Source organism: Barbus barbus, assembly GCF_936440315.1.
Source record: "Barbus barbus genome assembly, chromosome: 2".
Lineage (NCBI taxonomy): Eukaryota > Metazoa > Chordata > Actinopteri > Cypriniformes > Cyprinidae > Barbus > Barbus barbus.
The window spans coordinates 41,898,385-41,917,277 of NC_136730.1; the positions used below are offsets into that span (position 1 = coordinate 41,898,385).

Sequence of the window (18,893 nt, forward strand, 5' to 3'; positions counted from 1 at the left end):
TTTAAATTTACATTTAATTTGGAATTAAACAAATTAAACACTGAAACTAGGGTAGAAAAAGGCAAATACTCTATTTTGAAACTGAACTTTAATTTTGTGCTTAACTGTTGCACATGAAAATGGGAAAAGTGGAAATTACAAAATACATTGTTATTTTACATATTTGAAACTTACAAAAACACTCTACCTAATCACAATATCTTTATGGTAGCAGAATTACTTTGAGAATAAAGGAAATTATAAATGACGATACAGTAAATGTAATTACTTCTAAAAAGCTTAAAAGAACGCTCTGGACAGCCTTTAACATTTAATGTGTGTTTAGGATGAATTCATGTATGCAATTATTTTACCTCAACGTAACAGCGGGGAGTCACAAAGAACTGATTGAACTCATCTGGGCTGAACTCCCCAAAGATGTACTGTGGAGAAAAAAATAAATAAATAAAAATCGAACAGAAGCACAATGTTAGGTGTCACTTAATGATTGTTAGGTATTTTAACTTCATGTTAATTGCAAACAATCATTTACTAAATTACGGCACACTATAACCCTGAGGTGGTCTTTCTGGAGTCAGTCAGCACCACAATGAGTCTATTATTAAATTCAGCCCACTTATTTATTAAAACAATTAAAGCACTGTGTATGAGGGTATGTGAGGGCATGGCAGCCATCATTCCCGCATGATTGCAACATCAGGTTGGGTGAAAGTATAGAGCAAGTTGGAAACTGATGAGTCATGCAGCATGGCAATATGGCTCCCTCGTGTCCCACTTTACAGGGCAAAGCAATGGCAGAGAGAGACCCTTCAAGCACTCACTTCGGCCAATGTGTAACGTTGTTTGAGCACAGACATTTAAACATTACTGAATATATTGTGAAGGTTTTTACATTGATAGATTTTTAGTGTGCTAACCTGCCACAACCTGTGATCTGACTTTTAATTCCTTAGACTAAACAAGTACTCCAGATGCATTGAAAGTATGGTTTACAACAGAACAAGTCAAAAACGTTTATCTGATATCAAAATATGCATCAAATATTCACAATGCATGCACAATATGAAGTGAAAAGCAGTAGAATATGTGGATCTTTTATCACATCAATATATTTTCCCATGCTACCAATGAATCAAGATGCTATCTGTAATCAACACTGATTATTGCTGGTCTCCTGACCTCCAAATCCCACAGCTTCAATCGCATATTAGTCATGCTAGCTTTTCGCAATAGCAAGTGTTCTCTCCTGATGTGGGATACTGGTCAGATGAGAAAACACATGACATTATACCTTGACCGTAATTTTAAAGTTTCCCAAATGTAATGCTCCGAATAAACAAAGATTTTTATTGTTCAATCACATTCTCATGAGACATTAGACCATTTTAACTCAAATGATGCATACCACATTTGAAGCAGAAGAATGGGAAAACTAGGAATGTGCAAAAACATTCTAAATTAAATTCTAAAAAAAATAATAATAAATGAATAAATAAAAATAATGACTACTTGCTTAGTGTATCTTAAGCAAGATTAGGCCAATCACATGTTTCTAAGCGTACGTTCACATAAAAGCAGCTGAACAGCAAAACAGAACTGATCAAAATATAGGGGTCTCAACCAGTGCTGTGTTCGATACATCGATACGATGACGTATAGTCACAGAGATTTGATGATACGCGTATTGATACAGCTGGCCCTGTATTGATATTAGGGATGGGCAATATGGGCTTAAAAATATATCACAATATTTCTGGTTTTTATTACAATAACGATATCAATGACGATAATTCAGGGAATCCGGTTTTGTTCGAGAAAAGTATTATCTTTCCTATTTTTACCCAAAATAGGGTGTTGGGAGCATTGCTGAGTACACACCGTTTAATTCATACTGTAAGCCGGAGGGCGCCCTTGTGCAGAAACTCCACATATCCATAGTAGAAGTAATACTACTGCCAACGCTCCATGAAGGTATCGCTGAATAAAACGGACAACGGAGATAGAGAACCTTTAACTGATGAAAATTGAAGACAATAAACATACGATTGCACAAAATATATTTTTTATCTGTGTTCTTCAATCTGGAGTATTTTCATAAAGGAAAGTATATTTATAACAATGCGAATCGATATTGCCTTTATCACTGTATATAATACTATCATTCTGTAATATGAAACCACGTCTGGTCATAAATATTTGAAACACTCAACTATGTTATGAAGTTAATTTGGAGAAAAAGCACATCAATAAATTATATCTTTGTTGGACAATAGGTTTGTAAACAGGCTCATACACATGCAAAACTATCACACACGTGCTATTTTACTACATTTATTCAGACCAATTTTTTGTGCACTGTACAGCCCAAGGTCTCGCAAAATTTCAAAATCCCTGGTAGCCCTTCGGGCAGGTACTCTTCAGATTTTGGTAGCCTGAAAATTAATTTAACTAGCCTAAAAAAAATATATTTTTTTTAAATATAGAAAATCAGATAGGAGTCTAATCGTCAAATAAAAATATTTTCAATACACAAATATCAACAAATATGAAGGAAGGAATTTGATTTCACCATTTACAAGGTATCTGCAGATTTATGACCCATTTTAAGATCTGCACAAGTAAAATGAACAGTATGAGATGGTTTGGGCGAGTGTGAAGCACTTGAATTCAGGCAACAACACAATTGACTATTTACAGCCTGACTATTTACAATGCTGACAAACAGGAAAAACAATGTGCACAATGATACAGTCAGAAGACTTTATCTACAAATCGCACAAGCATTTAAAAAAAGAAAAGAAAGAAAAAAAAAAAGGAATTTGGGGAAAAATAAAATGTTTTATAGGGCCATGAAATACTATTAGAGAGCGATTTAAAGGTGACCCATTATGCCCCTTTTTACAAGATAATCTCTGATGTCCCCAGAGTGTGTATGTGAAGTTTTAGCTCAAAATACCCCCACAGAATTTTTTTTTTATAGCTTATTAAATTTGCCACTTTTAGGGTATGAACCAAAATGCACGTTTTTGTGTATTTCCCTTTAAATGCAAATGAGCTGGTTCTCCCGGTAGGGGTGTGCGATATTGAAAAAAAAAATCTGGGGGGATTTTTTTTGATAATGATAATTAGGCGATATTTTGCAGAGTATGTTATTGTGCTGATATCTGACTACTGTGGACAGCTGCAGTTTTTGATATTCTTCATATTCTGTGCGGTCAGTTCACATCAGTGATAGAAATTAATCTTTTCATATAAGTTTAAAAAAAAATTACCTTTTATGGGCAATTTTACCTTTAATAAAGCCTTTTTTTCTAAAAGTGCGCATCTTTTGAGTCAAATTGTTACATTTAATCAGTCAATTAGAATAATAAATACATTTAGGCTGTTACCAAACAAATGAAACCAGTATCAACTAGGGCTGTGTATTGGCAAGAATCTGGCGATACGATACAGGGGTTGCGATACGATATATTGCGATATATTGAGATACTGTAAGCAAGGCGATATATTGGGATATTTCTTATTTTAGGAATAGGATATATATATTTTTTTTAGGTAAGCTGTCATTAAGAACACACCACCATATGCAAAGCTTAGCGCAAAAAAAAAAAAAAAAAAAAAAAAAAAAAAAAAGTTTAACCAGAACACACTGGGATCTGCATTTGCAATAATCAGTCCCTATAACATTCAACATTGAACCACTTTTTGTGCAGTACGAGTAAAGGGGGAAATATTCAAGTGCTTGCATGATTCTTTAGTTAAATGTATGGCCTAATGGTTAGAGCGTCGGACTTGTAATCCAAAGGTTGCGGGTTCGAGTCTCCGGCCGGCAGGAATTGTAGGTGGGGGGAGTGAATGTCCAGCGCTCTCTCCACCCTCAATACCACGACTGAGGTGCCCTTGAGCAAGGCACCGAACCCCTGATTTACTCGCATTGTAGAGGGTTGTTCATCTTCAACGTCAAACTAACAGACAGCTGTGCCCTCACCACAGTGCAACAGCGAAAAGGGACCCCTCTCAAACAGTCGCGCAGTGTTCCAAACGCTGTTTAAGCGACATACACCAGTATTGCGGTATATTAAAAATTCATAAAAATAAACCAGTATTCGGTATGAACCAGTAAACCGCCCAGCAGCAGCGTAGCATACCTATTCCGCCAAGACCAAATTAGGGCTGCACAATATTTTGCATGCGATAGTCATGCGCATCTTGTCAGTAAAAATGGTTCTGTGATTAGCAGTAAATCTCCATCACCGGTTTTCCAATGGAGCAGCATTTAATATACAGAGCCATAGTTCACCAACAAGCTACACAATTCGCGCATGCAATATATCGTGCAGCCCTAGACCAAATACATTAACATTGTCATATCCATTACCAAGCTAAAATCTTCCGAGATTTTTCATAAAACTTAACTTATTTAAAAATGTTTGCTGAGTAATATCATTTCCTAAGAGAACTTTGGGTAATCCAGCAGAATTTAATAAAACATCTTTAAGAAATATTGGACTCTGGCATAAAGAGCATATCATTAAAGGTGGCAAACTTGTTACAAAAGTGATTTTTGTTAACGGGCACATCAGACACTGCTACATCACGTAACAACAACGGCAGACTACATGCTTGTGTTCGTGCTGCAGAAGCTACTGAGCCTATTAGCTTTACTAACTTTAATAACTTGTCTTGTTGTGTTGGAATTACAGCGCCACATACTGGTCTGGCATGTATACTACATCGTTTTGAGTGTTTCAGTGGCTTCTTGTGTACGCAGATATTTCTTATGACGACAACATGTTTACGGAAGAACGAGGGGGAAAAAATTGGATAGGGAAAGCTCTGGCTTTGTGTGGATGAGCCACATGAGATGTGTACATGAGAGGCTGAAAAACTCCTCGCATACCAGCAACTAGACATTTAAGGCAACTATATTAGTTATGATATTGAAAACGAAACTGTTGTCAAGTAAGTTTTATTCCTAATTTCCCCCCCTTTAAATGTAATAAAATGTCCTAGTATCACCCCTAGGGCTGGGTATCGTTCAAAAATGTTCGATATCGATACCGATACCTTGTGTTCGATACCAATTTTATGAAAACAGTTTTAACAAGATTACATTATCTCAAAAAACTTGTTGACATGTATACAGACTTAAAGACTCATCTCCTGAGCCACTGCACAAAGGAACAAAATATAGCCAACAATAAATCAGTACAAATAATTTTAATAAAGCTCAAATAGTTTTCAGTTTACATTAGTGCGTGTTCGTTTTAAAACGCATAGCTCAGACAGAATCATCATTTCTATTCATTTATTCTAGGTTGTTAAAGACTTCAAGAAATTTTAAATCTTTATCCACTTTCATAAGTGGATGTTTTATTTTCTTTCACAATATGTTTTATTGTTATTAAATTCTATGTTGTAGTATGTCTAATTATTTGAATGCATAAAAACTACTTAGTTTATTCAAATTTATTCTTAAAACAGCCTTATGAAATGTTTTCTTTTTCCTCAGAAATTCTGTGTTCTGTATCTGGTTTTCAAATGAAGGCATAAAACATTAATTTCATTTTTCCTTTAAATTATTGAAAATAAAACTATTTATTTTGGCAAACAAAATTTTACTATTAAAATTAAAACATGGAAATGTTGTGTGATCATTAATTAAAAAAATAAGACTTTTAATAATTTTAATAGTAGCCTAGTAGTAGCAGTATGTACACTGCTGAACAATATTAATTTATTTCTGCCGCAGTCTTCCAAGTTAACTTTTATTTTGACAGGTTTCCGGGAATACCTTTACAGTTCTGTGTGTATATAATATGATGCAAGTTTTACTCAAATCAAATGGTAAAATGCTGATGAAGTGACTCTCCGAGCAGTTCTAGAGCTGTTGTTCATGTGTTTATGTCCTCATTTAGTGAGACGGCAGACGCTGAAATGTCACGCGAGCTTCAGTCTGTGTCAAGTAAGCGAAACTGAAGGATAAAGAGAGCAGACTGCTCCGTACGCTTTCGAAACGCTCTCGCGGAGGTCAAACACTGATCAATCAGCACCGCGTCACTTCTAGTCAAACACACCTAGTGCTGCAGGCTTATTGGCTCACTGACGTTAATGAGATTAACCCCTTAGGTATAGAAATTTGGTACCGAACGACAAGACGTTTTTCGATACTCGGTGGTATCGAGGCAATTCGGTCGGTGCCTAAAAAGTATCGAACTTGATACCCAGCCCTAATCACCCCTCATAACTGGTATTGCCACACACAGTGCAGACTTATTACATGATAATCAAAATGATGTTAGTTGCAGTTCATTTCAGAAACCCCCTTGAAGTAACTGGTCATTATTACTAAGTGTTTTCTTAACCAAGGCTAGCAACTGGTTGCAGGCCTACAGCCTTCAGCTGTCTTGGGAGTACTCATCTTAATACATGGCATCTGGTCCTATAATGGTTAGACCATCCTGCAGATAACCTGCTTTCTGTGAAGGCTATAATTACCTTAATCCTACAAGCACTAACAGTGTAACTGAAAGACTCCTGAATTTAGTTAAGACTAATCACTACACTTACCATTAAGTAACTGTATTAAATTATTTTTAAAATTATGTACTAAATTATTTTTAAAAGTTTACATCTCAGTAACTTGATGTTAGTCTTTAGGTGAACTGAAAGCGTCAAAGATTAAAAACTCAACAGGCTCTGCAAGCGTGCACATAATACCCCTTCACATTCACCACTAGCTGCATGAAAAGGGAGAGCAAGAAAAAAAAGAAACTGCAGTTCAAGCACATGTAACTGTTTGCAAATCACTGACCTACACTGCTGAAATGGCACCACAAGGGACAAGCAGCAAGCCGTAATCCAATGGCCTCTGGATGGTGAGTACAATCACAACAGAAAGAATGTCTCTTTGCCCCTTTTCCACAGGCATGCCGCACGTACCACACTAAGCTCCCCATCACAGTTCATTTGGACTGGGGATTACCACAAATTAGCCATCTGCATTATTTCAACATGCTCCGGTGATAACACTCACACACTTTCGTGAACGCGAAAGAGCCATGGGTGATGCTCATAAGTGAGGAAGTGTTAAAGTCACCATGAAATCAAAATGGACAATTCTTACTAGTTTATGGAATACCGCAGTGATAAACGATTTATCCAAACTCACATGCCCTCAAAACTTAATCAAAAACATTTTTTTCCACATCACCTCGCCAACTACATCCCTTCTCTGATGATGTTTTCACCGGTTCGAGGGCAGGACAAAAATCCCACCACTCCAGCAACCTGTCACTCACATGAGAGCGTAGCAATTAGCTAACAATCCAATCAATACTTGAGATAGACAAAATCAAGACCAGGCCTACATTACTTGTTTGAGAAGCAGTTTCACTCAGATACACCTAACAATAGGGAATAAAAAGCAATCACAAATTTAGTTCCATGCTGACTTTAACATGATAGGTTGCTTAGTTTAAGTATTTTTAAAAACTGTTTTAAGGGAGAGTTCACCCAATAATGAAAATTCTGTCATTAACTCACTCTCAAGTAGTTCTTTGTTCTGCTGAACACAAAGAAAGATATTCTGAAGAATGTGGGAAACAGAGCAGTTCTGGGGCACCATTGACCTCCATAGTATTTTTTTTTTCCTACTATGGAAGTCAATGGTGCCCCAAAACAGCCCGGTTACAATCTTTCTTAAAAATATCTTGTGTTTGGCAGAACAAATTCATACAGGTTTGGAACTACATGAGGGTGAGTAAATGACAAAATCTATCCATTTAAATGACCTTATATTCCAGTACGTTAAACTGATAAACCACATTTACGAAGATAAAGAAAGAGCTGCTGTGAATGTGGTTTTACGTAAAATGTGTCACACACCCCCCCCACAGATAAAGACAAACCAGACAAGTGACTGGATTTTCTGGTTTCAGACCTTCCCTTAAAAAGAATCGCATAACAAGTTCTCCCATCACCACAAACACCACGCTTTCAGATATGGCTTTTCTTTTTTATGCTATGGCAAGACCTTTATACTGCTCAGTCCAGCAATATAATGTCAAATCAACGCAGGTCAAGCGTCAAGTAACTCAAATCAGCCCTAAAACCAATCACTGATTCAACATATCTACGTATCCCCTAATGCTTCTTTAGAGCAACAAATCCTCTATATATACACACACACATTCAGAAGGAGATGGACAAAGTTTTACTTTTGTGCTGCTAGCTATAATCCTGTTGTACCATTTCAATTGTGGTGCCATCTTCCCACATGCCAGCTCACTGAGCTTTTAAAGAAGATGTCATCATACTTGGAGAGTGCCCATCAGCTGCCTGCATTTTTATTTTTTCATTTATCTATAACGGGCTACAACCAAGGGATATCCTCTAAACTTCATAAACTGCACCACCCAGAATTGCAGTACATCCAACTTCCATTTTCAGGGCGCTTCTTTCATTACAGGACTCGTCTTCATCAAATTCATCTCACATATTCAATCCAACATTGCCTAATCCTTGTAAACATTGTTTTGCGAAGACTGTCACACACCATTAATAGACACATCGGCTCACAAAGCTTTGTAACGGTTGAAAGTGTGACCAATGCCAAGGGAATTTGAGGGTACAGAGCAGCATGCATGTCAAGCATGCACTAGAGTAAGTCGGAAACTATTGTTTACTCGATGTGGGATTCCAACTAGTCTGTGAATTTATTCTAAATCACAGTTAACTCTACTTCTGTTTGACGTTTGTGTACGCAGTCGCAGCAGTTACAGTTAGTCAACGTAAACCAGTTGACTAAAAATAATGTGGCGGTGCATATTAGTGCTCAACCGATATGGCTTTTTTGAAGGCCGATGCCAATATCTCAGACAGCAGGGTGGCTGTTGGCCTACATAAAAATGACTTAACACAGTTTAATTTAAAAATATTAAATAATGATGCTAAAAATTTTGCATTTTACATATTTACTAAATTATAATTTAAAAACGAATTACTAAAACACATTTAGTTTGCGTCATACTCAAGCAACTGAAACCTCTTGTTTTGTTGTGATCCAAAGAGTTTTTCCCCTGAAAATGCTAGTTCATGTTATCGCAATGGACTATAACTAGCCGACTTCGCTCACACAGGTTTTGACAACTTTTCAAAAACAATTGAGCATTTTTAAATTTTTGGAGAATCTTTTTAATACCACCTTGTCTAAAAAAAAAAAAAACAGAACTGACAATATATCCACTAAATAAACAAGTAAATAAAATTAATAATAATAATCATTTAAGAACTGGTGATATAGCACAGAAAATTTACGAGCAATTCTCAAAAGGCAGGTCATTTTTGACCAGGAACAACAAATTAGGCACAGATTTTAATTTTGTAATCACAAATAAATAAATAGTCTTTGCACACTTTTCCTGAAAAAAAGAGTGTAACATTTACAACACACAGAGAATGACATGACAAACTCTCCATCAGACCATTGCATGTGTGTTTTTATGGTTTTTAAGGCTAAAAATACACACTTCAGAGGATCTAATCGTGGGATTAAATATTTCTTAGATATTCAAAAGACATCCTTAAATGATATTCATTTGTATTTACTGAATGCTGACAGTATACGGGTAAATATATATTGTTTATTTTTCATTACTAAAAAAGGCAAAAGTACTACAGTACTTTTACACGTGCAGTTTACTTTAACAGTTCTGGCTAATAATTTATAAGAAAGAACTGGTACAAAGACAGTAAATTAATAAAGTGAATAATAGGATCTTCAGTGCATCTGATGTTCTAAGTGCTGTCAAAAAACAGAAAAATTAATATAGGTTTATATATAGATCTTGATGAATGCATATCCATATCTACAGAGAGCTTTGCTATGAACATGGCAGTGACAGACCTTGAATGATAAACCTAACAATACTGTAGGAATTACATAAAGCTACTTTTAAAATTAAACCAGGGAGAAAAAAGCAGCTCAAACATGCCAAAATTAAGAGAAAATGACTATATTCTTCATGTTTACATGAATACTGGCAGGTAGCCTGGCTAACTAACACTTTGACAGGACCTCGTGCTTCATGTATCTAGATTGCTTATTACAGGCATGTCCCAGTGACCAGAAATACTCATAACTTCACATACTTAAGAATCTGTGCCAAATGACAAGCCCTGTTTAGAACATTAAGCACGATTCGTTTATACAGGACCTTAAGGAAAGCATTGTGTGCGCAGCATGTGGCTAACAGTCGGAGCTACAATGATGTAGCATCTACATGGTGCCTCGTTTAAAGTTAGCATACATCAAAACCGCTCTGAAGCGGATGAAAATACAGCATGGGGGTAACACGCCGTCACTGAAGATGTAATGATGGCATGTGCGCAAAAAACAAACGAAAAACTCAAACTTAGGAGTTTGAATGAGGTTGTAGACAGGAAGCGATACCGCCCCCAATCAACAGGCCTATTACACTACATTAGCCACACGACACGACTCTATTTCATCTCGCTTGAACTGAAGACACTTTGTAGAAACATAGCTTCTTACTGTACTCAGTGGAGGGGGGTAGACACAGGATATCCGATAGAAACGTCGCCAAAAGCGCGGTCGGTTCACAAACGCTCGCGTGCTAATGACCGTTATTAACGCGTGGCCAGGCCGCTGCAGCAGCGCGTGGGCCACACACAGACTCGCGGACAAAACACACACTCCGACACAGAGTAACGTACAGCACGAGTCAAAACACACACTCCGCACGCCATGATGAGATGAAACGCAACATAAAACGAGGCTGAAGTGTTTTCCTAACGTTACCTGGTTGCTGTGCGATGCCATGCTCCCGGTGAGATTTCTCCACAATCACTAGATTAATGTTGTCTCGGGGGGGAAGGTGAGTTTGTAGTACTTGGTATTACCAGTAAACGCCTACTGTGACATGGTTTCCATTTTGCTATGGTCTGTCACACGGTGGTTTTACTCAGGTTTAGCGCTACTACTCCAGCATATCACGCCGTTTCCCCCACCGTCGCCGCCATCTTTATCTCGCGCCTGTGTGTGTGCTGCTCGAGCGCGCGCCCTGAGATCGTGTGCGTGCGCGGGGCGGGCGCGCCAAAGTGACGTGCTAATTCAAACTTGCATTGGTTTACTGTAAGCATTTTTAGTCATTACCTCACAAATACTTTATTATTATTATTATTATTAGAATTCTTTAATATATAAGATTAACTGGAAAAAAGCATGGCTTTTACCTTATAATATTTGATCATCTTTTTGTTCAAATGCCGCCTTGTTAAAAAATTTTGGTCTGACTTTTCAAAATAATTTGCTACAAAATCCAATTTAGACATTGATTTCACTATGTGTGATATATTCTGTTATTTTTCTTATTTTAACCATAACAGATTATAAAGGAAATGTTTGTATCAAGCATTCAATAAAAAAATTAATAATAAAAAAACTAAGCATTTTTATTAATAATTTTTTAATGATCTGATTTTTTATTTTCAACAAGCCACATCAAATTGCCAGGGGCAATTAAGAAAAACAAAAAGACCAAATACAAACGAAAAGTGCATATATAATATATACACTGTAAAGCTGACAAATGTTTTGAATTTGAATTTATTTATTTATTAGGATTAACCCCTTGAGATGCATCACAATCACAACATAGTAACAAAAAAACAAAATAACATTACATCCATAAACAACACCAAACAACAAAACACAAACATTAACTGGAAAAAAAGCACCACAACATTAAATAACAACTAGTAACAAATATGAAACAAAACATAATACAAAATATACCGATTAGTGTATCTGATCACAACATAAGCCAAATATATACATATATATAAATCAATACCATCTTCAAAAATAACATGGACAATCCAAAGTAAAATATGATAACAGAGGTTGCTTAAACATCTTAAATAATGTAATAGATCGAATATGAGCAGGTACATTATTCCAGTCTGTTGGACCTTTAAACATGAAAGCTCTTTTACCAATGGTTTTTTTGACATAATAGGTTGTGATTAAAAAAAATAGGTAATTTAAAAAGAAAAAGATACAAAGTATTGTTTAAAGTCCTAATGCCTTTTTATTTTTTTTTCTTTACTGTCAGTGTTTCACTCCATGAAAGTTAATCAAAGGGTTTGTAATCCTAAAACCTGTAATACCATTTCAAGCAATCAGAAATTTCCTATGTTTTTTTTTTAATTTATGAATAAATGAACGACTTTCTGTTTAAGGACTACAACTACCAGAAGGATGTAAGCTTACCTGTATGAGGAACTGGACAACAGGTGTAGTTCTGATCGAAACAAACTGCTGGCGAATCGTGTTTCATTGAAACGAGCTGTTTGATAGAATGCTTTCTCTTCATAACTCTTGCAAATTAAATAAAATAATTAATAGATTAGCCCAAAAAGTGCTTGACTCCCTGGTTCAAAATAATTTATTGTATAGTTGTGTTTATGCCCTAGCCTAATCATCATTTTCTAAATTATAATTATTATTTTGACTTTAAATACGGAGCAAATTCTAACAGTCTTCATAGCTTTCTAATTAGTAATCACATTTAAATAATTCTCCATGTCTCTTAAAACGAGCACAAAGACTGGTTTACAGTCTCGTGACGCTTCTGTGGGCGGAGTCAGAGTCAGACTGGTTTACAGTCTCGTGACGCTTCTGTGGGCGGAGTCAGAGTCAGACTGGTTTACAGTCTCGTGACGCTTCTGTGGGCGGAGTCAGAGTCAGACAGGTTTCACAGGTGTGTTCATTCACAACAACACAAGAAACCTGAGCGAAACCCACACAAATCACTGCTTACTTCGGCCATTTCAGTAAAAGGTAGGCTCTTTCTTAATTAATTAGTTTATTACCGAGTTACGTGTAAATTATCGTTTCCTAGTACGGTTTATTTTGGTGATTAGTTTCAGGAAGTAAGACCATCTATACTTTACAGAAATACTTTTATAAAAGTAATATGATTAAACTGAGAATATTTCTTGAGAGACTGAAAGACTGTTCCAATATATAAACCACAACCACATCAGTTAACTAACAATGTGACCACTTGTCATGTTGGTTTCAGTATTATTCACATGAATGTGCATGAAGATACATCAAGTTTTAAACCCATGACATTTGTGAAATCTCCTTATTTCTCAGGCAATGCCAGAATCAAGCCAGCATCATCACACAAGGGACAAAGACTACTCTAGTCGAGACAGGAGAGATGAGTACAGAACACCTGATGGAGACGACAGATCACGAAGCCACCGAGAGAAACAAAGGGACCCCCGTGTGTACGAGGCCACCCGCTATCATAGTCAGGGAGTGTAAGGAGTGATTTTGTCTCTTTCACACCTACAAAATGTGACCCTGGACCACAAAACCAGTCATTTCGAAAATGAGATTTATACATCATCTGAAAGCTGAATAAATAAGCTTTCCACTGATGATGTATGGTTTGTTAGGATCTGACAATATTTGGCCGAGATACAACTATTTGAAAATCTGGAATCTGAGGGTGCAGAAAAATCTAAATACTGAGAAAATCTCCTTTAAAGTTGTCCAAATGAAGTTCTTAGCAATGCATATTACTAATCAAAAACTAAGTTTTGATATATATATGATAGGAAATTTACAAAATATCTTCATGGAACATGATCTTTACTTAATATCCTAATGATTTTTGGCATAAAAGAAAAATCAATAATTTTGACCCATACAATGTAGCAATAGCCAACAATTCAAATATACCCCAGCGACTTAAGACTAGTTTTGTGCTCCAGGGTCACATATATGTATGTCCTCAGCAGCAGAAGTATGCATGCATGCTGTGACTTTCTGCCCTGCTTGTTGTGATATTTTCTACAGACCCAGTTACACCGAGACATCATCTTCATACTATGATGACCATCAACCCTACCATCATACACTTTACAACCTAAAATACATCACAACTAGCAGAGGTAAACTCACTTTGAGGTTTTGTTTGTGCTGGAGAAGCTACTTTGAAACAATCTCTTGCTAACCTAGTGAGCTCAGAAATTAAGAGAAATGAATTTATCTTTTAATTTAGGGGGAAAAAGTCACTAACCATGGCAGCAAACTAGGTGGAGATATAAGACAAAAAGGAGTTTTCAATAAAGTTTAATACAGCTTTAATTTTTTTTCTTGCATACATTAGAATGTGTCCTGTTTATTTTTTCTGAGCAAAAAATAATGACTATCATATTTTTACTACGGTTTACAGAAGACACCAGCTAAAATGTAATTCGGTAGTTACCAAAACATCTTATCAGACATATTTAGAACAAGAATCATTAACGGTAATATTAAATATTTAGCAATATTTGTCACTATCCTTCATACCACTAGGGTTTAAGTTTTTTTTATCATTTAAAATTTATGTATTAAGTACAGATCAGAAGTATGTAGTTTCAATTTTACATAAATATATCCGTTACACTGAATGATGGAACATTATTTCACCAACATTTTGACTCAATATTTTCTCAAAAGTTATTTGAAACATTAACATAGAAGCATAACTTTAATTTAATGTTTCCTATGTATATAAATTAACTTTTTGTCAGTTTTATTTGATGCGGAAACCAGAACAGGTTGTCTCTTCTTTGACCAATATACACATTTATTTGTTTTTGCTTCATTTCTTTCTATACTTGTGTTTATACTTTTGCATGTCCCTTTATACTTTTATAAACGGTGTAAAAATGGTGATTTAGAATTTTATTTAAAGTGGTTTTGCACTGAAATGAAAGCCGTTTATACTATGTATTTTTATATACGCTACTGTTCAAAAGCTTGGGGTCAGTAATATTATTGACATGTTTTTGCAGAAAGTCTCTCATGCTCATTAAAATAAGCACACTAGTATTTTCACCAGCTACAAAACGGTTTAAAGTCAGTTATTTGTATGTTTTGCTGTAGTGTGTCAGTAGGAAATATCAGTTTACATTTCCAAACATTCATTTTGCCATTAACTGTAATAATCCAGTGAGATTTTTGTTTGCTCCACACAGAGATCTGATCATCTTCATGGAAATGTAAACTGATATTTCCTACTGACACACTACAGCAAAACATACAAATAACTGACTTAAAAACCATTTTTAGCTGCTGAAATTACTAGTGTGCTAATCATTTCGGCCACCACTCTATATGATCAAAAATACAGTAAAAATAGTAACATTGTGAACTGTTTTCTATTTCATATTTAAAATGTCTGATGGCAAAGCTGAATTTTCAGCATCGTTACTCATATCCGTGTCATATCCTCTGTCAGAAATCATAAGTAGTATGTTAAAACTGTGAAACATTTCTTTCAGGATTCTTTGAAATGGAAATCTTTTGTAACATTATAAATGTATTTATAGTCAGTTTTGATAAAGTATTAATATTAAAAACTTTGAACAATATTGTATATTTATGCAATCTCTTTTATTGTGCATATGTTCTTGTCCTGTAGGCATCTGTCAGGCCATGGAATTCTTCTTAGGTTTGTTGATTGTCATCTGTGCTGGAGTGAACCACAGTAACTCGGGTCGGTATCGGGATATCGCCAGCCTAGGCGGTTTGTACCATTACTATTACGGAGGAGCCAACGCATTCACCGGAGCCGAGGCGCAGAAGGTCCAGAAGCTCGACGACCAGTTCTACCAGCTCAAACTGCCCCCTTACGTCTACAGCATGGCTTGCGGCGGAGCGCTGATGCTTTACGCTTGTGCCACGCTGGCCCTCGGCGTGTTTCGCATGCCCTACCGTTTCCCTCCTCTGCTGCTGGCTGAAGCCCTGCTGGATGTGCTCATAGGTCTGGGTTTTATTCCTGCCGTCGCTTTCTACTTCATAAAGCTGCAGGAGATCTACAACAACCCAATCTGTAAAGAAAGAGAAGCCATGTACAGCAGCAAAGGTCACAGAGGATTCGAGTGCAATTTCAATGGGGCAGACATAGCAGGAGGCTTGTTTGGTGTTCTGGGGATTATTATATTCCCCCTAAGCGCCGTGTTGGCCATCAGAGCCTTCATACGAGTGCAGAAGATGAAGGAGAGGCCGGCAGAAGACAACAACCTGTGAAGGTTACGCTATTTCATGTGGAAAGCACAGAAGGTCCTACACCAGTGTAAATGCTTTGGTTAGTATTTTTACAGTATCAGAAAGATATGTATTTTTCCATATTTTTTATACGTTTGCTTTCTCTTAAGAGTTTTTATTATGAAGGACCTATAAGTTTTCATATTTTTCACAAACATTAGATTTGATTAATTAAAAAGAAACAATATATTGAGTGAGTTGAATTACACAATGTGTTACGTTAGAGTTTCTGCAGGTCTTTATTTATCCTTTCACAAGGTGTTAAATCAGATCTGAAAGTTGTAAATTCAAAGTCATGACATTAAATGTTGCATTCACTGCAGAAATTTTTTTTTTCCAATAGAAATGTAAATATTCTTAAATCGGTTATTTGAAATGCAAATGTAAAAATCTTAAAATATGAACAAATTGAAGCGTTTATGCTTGAAACAAGAATGTCAATGAGGTATGAAAAATATCTGGCTCCGGAAAACCAGTTGTTTTAACCAAAAACTTGCTTCATTTTGATCAATTTCACAGAAAACGTGAAATAGTTTCCCAAGTAAATGCATCATGATTTAAGACATTTGCACTGGAAAACAACAAAAATGAACAACACTCTTTTGCAGTGTGCTTAGAAGGTACAGTAAAAGTAATTTCCATAGTCTAGTGATTGGGCTATTAAGCTATTCTTATGTAAAATTAGTTAAAAAGATGGAGATCGTTTGGAAGTTGTACTATGTGTTATGTATGGCTCATTTATGTCTGTATTATCTTTGGTGCCAGTGAGCCTAGTTCAGTTTGTAAATGTAACAGATAATTTCCTTCTCTTTATATGTGCATCTGTTACACAACTATAGATATGAAAGTATTTTGAGACATGCATATCAGTTATATGCAAATACATCCCATAAAGGACTTCTGAGACAAAGACACGAGTTTCACAGTAAAAATTTTTATTGCTACTTGGCTGAAAAGTTAATTAAAAATACAGCTTTCTGCTCAAAACTAAGCATAGCAGCATCTGAAATGAAACGATGAGCCAGCACCCACTCTAAGTACAGTCCTAGCTGACAGAAAGCAAAAGTGCTCGCATTTAGTCCTTTTACTAAATCAGTAAAACAACTCAAATGATCTCCTAAACTAAAAACAATTCCATAATTTAACACGATGAAAAATTCAGCAGTTTACTGCATGCTAAATTAGAAACTTAAAAATAGAATATACATTATGCTTCAGATATTAAAACAATTTCTTATAAACAGAAAAGTTAATATTTTATACAAATAATCACATAATATTCTTTATATATATATATATATTTATATTCATTTATATAGGGCATGCTTCTCACATTAAATGCATGAATATTTAATATCTTCAAAGATAGTACCTTGATGGGTGATGGTTTACCATAGAACCCTTAAATCCTAGATTCTGCACTGGAGGACCTATAAATTTGCATGAAACTATGAAGTACAAAAATAAACCTCAGCTTCTTGGCATCAAGAGGAAATATTAAAGCATCTCTTAAAAACAAAATGTACATAAATGACAAGATCAAGCTTTGGTCACATGTCAACAACAGGAACTTCATCTCAATCTGTCTGTCCAGAACGAACTGTGATTATGTGCAAAAATGTCAATGAATACACCAGATAAAGATGCATTTTTGCATTCAAAAGCAGCTTTCATCTCTCTCGGGGTAAAATCACAATCATACACTTCATGCGCTAACAACAGCTCTCACACTGCGCAGATTTACAAAGAGACTTAAGACAAATGCTTTCCTTGTTCGGCCAAAAAAAAAAAAAGGAAGCATGTTTCTGATAACTTCACTGGATAAAACATGGAAAAGCAGAAACATAATGAGTTGTTAAAAGGTGATGCGTGTCATTTTCTACTAAATGGAAGTGCAGAATTGATCAGTTTTTAGTCAAGTTTCTTGAACACTTCCCTCACCTGTCATTGGTCAGATAAACAGTTAGCCCTGCCCCTAAGCTTACACCATTGGTTGACACTGGCTGCCATGTTAAAAGCACACGTTTGATGAATCCAGAATGTTTACACTTTTTATTTTTCAGGAATAAACCTACGAATGGCTTGCTAGTAGTTGAGCTGGGAGAGGTGGTGTTATAACCAAAAAAATAAATCAACCTTTAATTTCACCAATTGCTTGTCATTGTGTGAAATCATATCTTTATCTTCTTAAAGGGAAATCTAAATCACTCTGCTGCATTGTAAAACTTTCCTTTAGTTCTGCGCAAGTGTTCACACAAGAGTTGCAAAGCCAGTTATAAAATCAGAGAAAGTTACAGAAAATGCAGTAATGCGCAGAAGCTTTAGCTAACTTTGACCTGTTTTTAATAACCGGTGTTTAGATTGAAACACTTCAAACTTTAACATTTTATAGTGCAATGCCCAAACTAAGACACCGCTAACACAAATGGCAAACAAAATCAACTTTAAAAAAAAAGTACGGTAATACTTAGCTTTTATATATATAATGCATTATAAATGTAGTTGTAATGCATTAATTATGCCTTGTAATGCACTCTGAGCTTAAGAATAATTCTAACCAGTTATAATAAATTATAATATTTATCTATTCATCGTTGCACATAATGCATTAAAACAAAAGGACAACGCTTTTAAACTCTGGTTACATTTATTTATGAAAATGCATTACGACGTACATTATGAATACCTTTATAATGCATTATGCATACAGGCTTCAAGTAAACTGTTACCAAAATACTTCATGCTCTGTGATAGA

At 35.6% G+C, this 18,893-nt stretch overlaps 2 protein-coding genes across 3 annotated transcripts in view; one reads left to right on the forward strand and one right to left on the reverse strand.

Moving 5' to 3' along the window:
- The window catches only part of usp10 (ubiquitin specific peptidase 10), a 29,750-nt gene extending 18,677 nt beyond the window's left edge, over window positions 1-11,073 (reverse strand). Inside the window, exons 1-2 of one of the 2 annotated variants that reach the window (XM_079436799.1) lie at window positions 10,823-11,073; window positions 354-422 (exon numbers count right to left, since the gene is read on the reverse strand). In XM_079436799.1, coding sequence (XP_079292925.1) covers window positions 354-422; window positions 10,823-10,843 — 90 coding nt within the window. In that variant the 5' untranslated portion in view covers window positions 10,844-11,073. The remainder of the gene's footprint in view (window positions 1-353; window positions 423-10,822) is intronic. The other variant, XM_079436800.1, reaches the window with a different exon arrangement.
- Window positions 11,074-12,752: 1,679 nt separating this feature from the next.
- On the forward strand, window positions 12,753-17,049 carry LOC306882288 (MARVEL domain-containing protein 3-like). Its single transcript, XM_079436821.1, has 4 exons — window positions 12,753-12,865; window positions 13,187-13,356; window positions 13,898-13,992; window positions 15,513-17,049. The coding sequence occupies exons 2-4, from the start codon at window positions 13,190-13,192 to the stop codon at window positions 16,118-16,120; spliced, it is 870 nt and encodes a 289-aa protein (XP_079292947.1). The 5' UTR covers window positions 12,753-12,865; window positions 13,187-13,189; the 3' UTR covers window positions 16,121-17,049.
- Window positions 17,050-18,893: the final 1,844 nt, after the last annotated feature.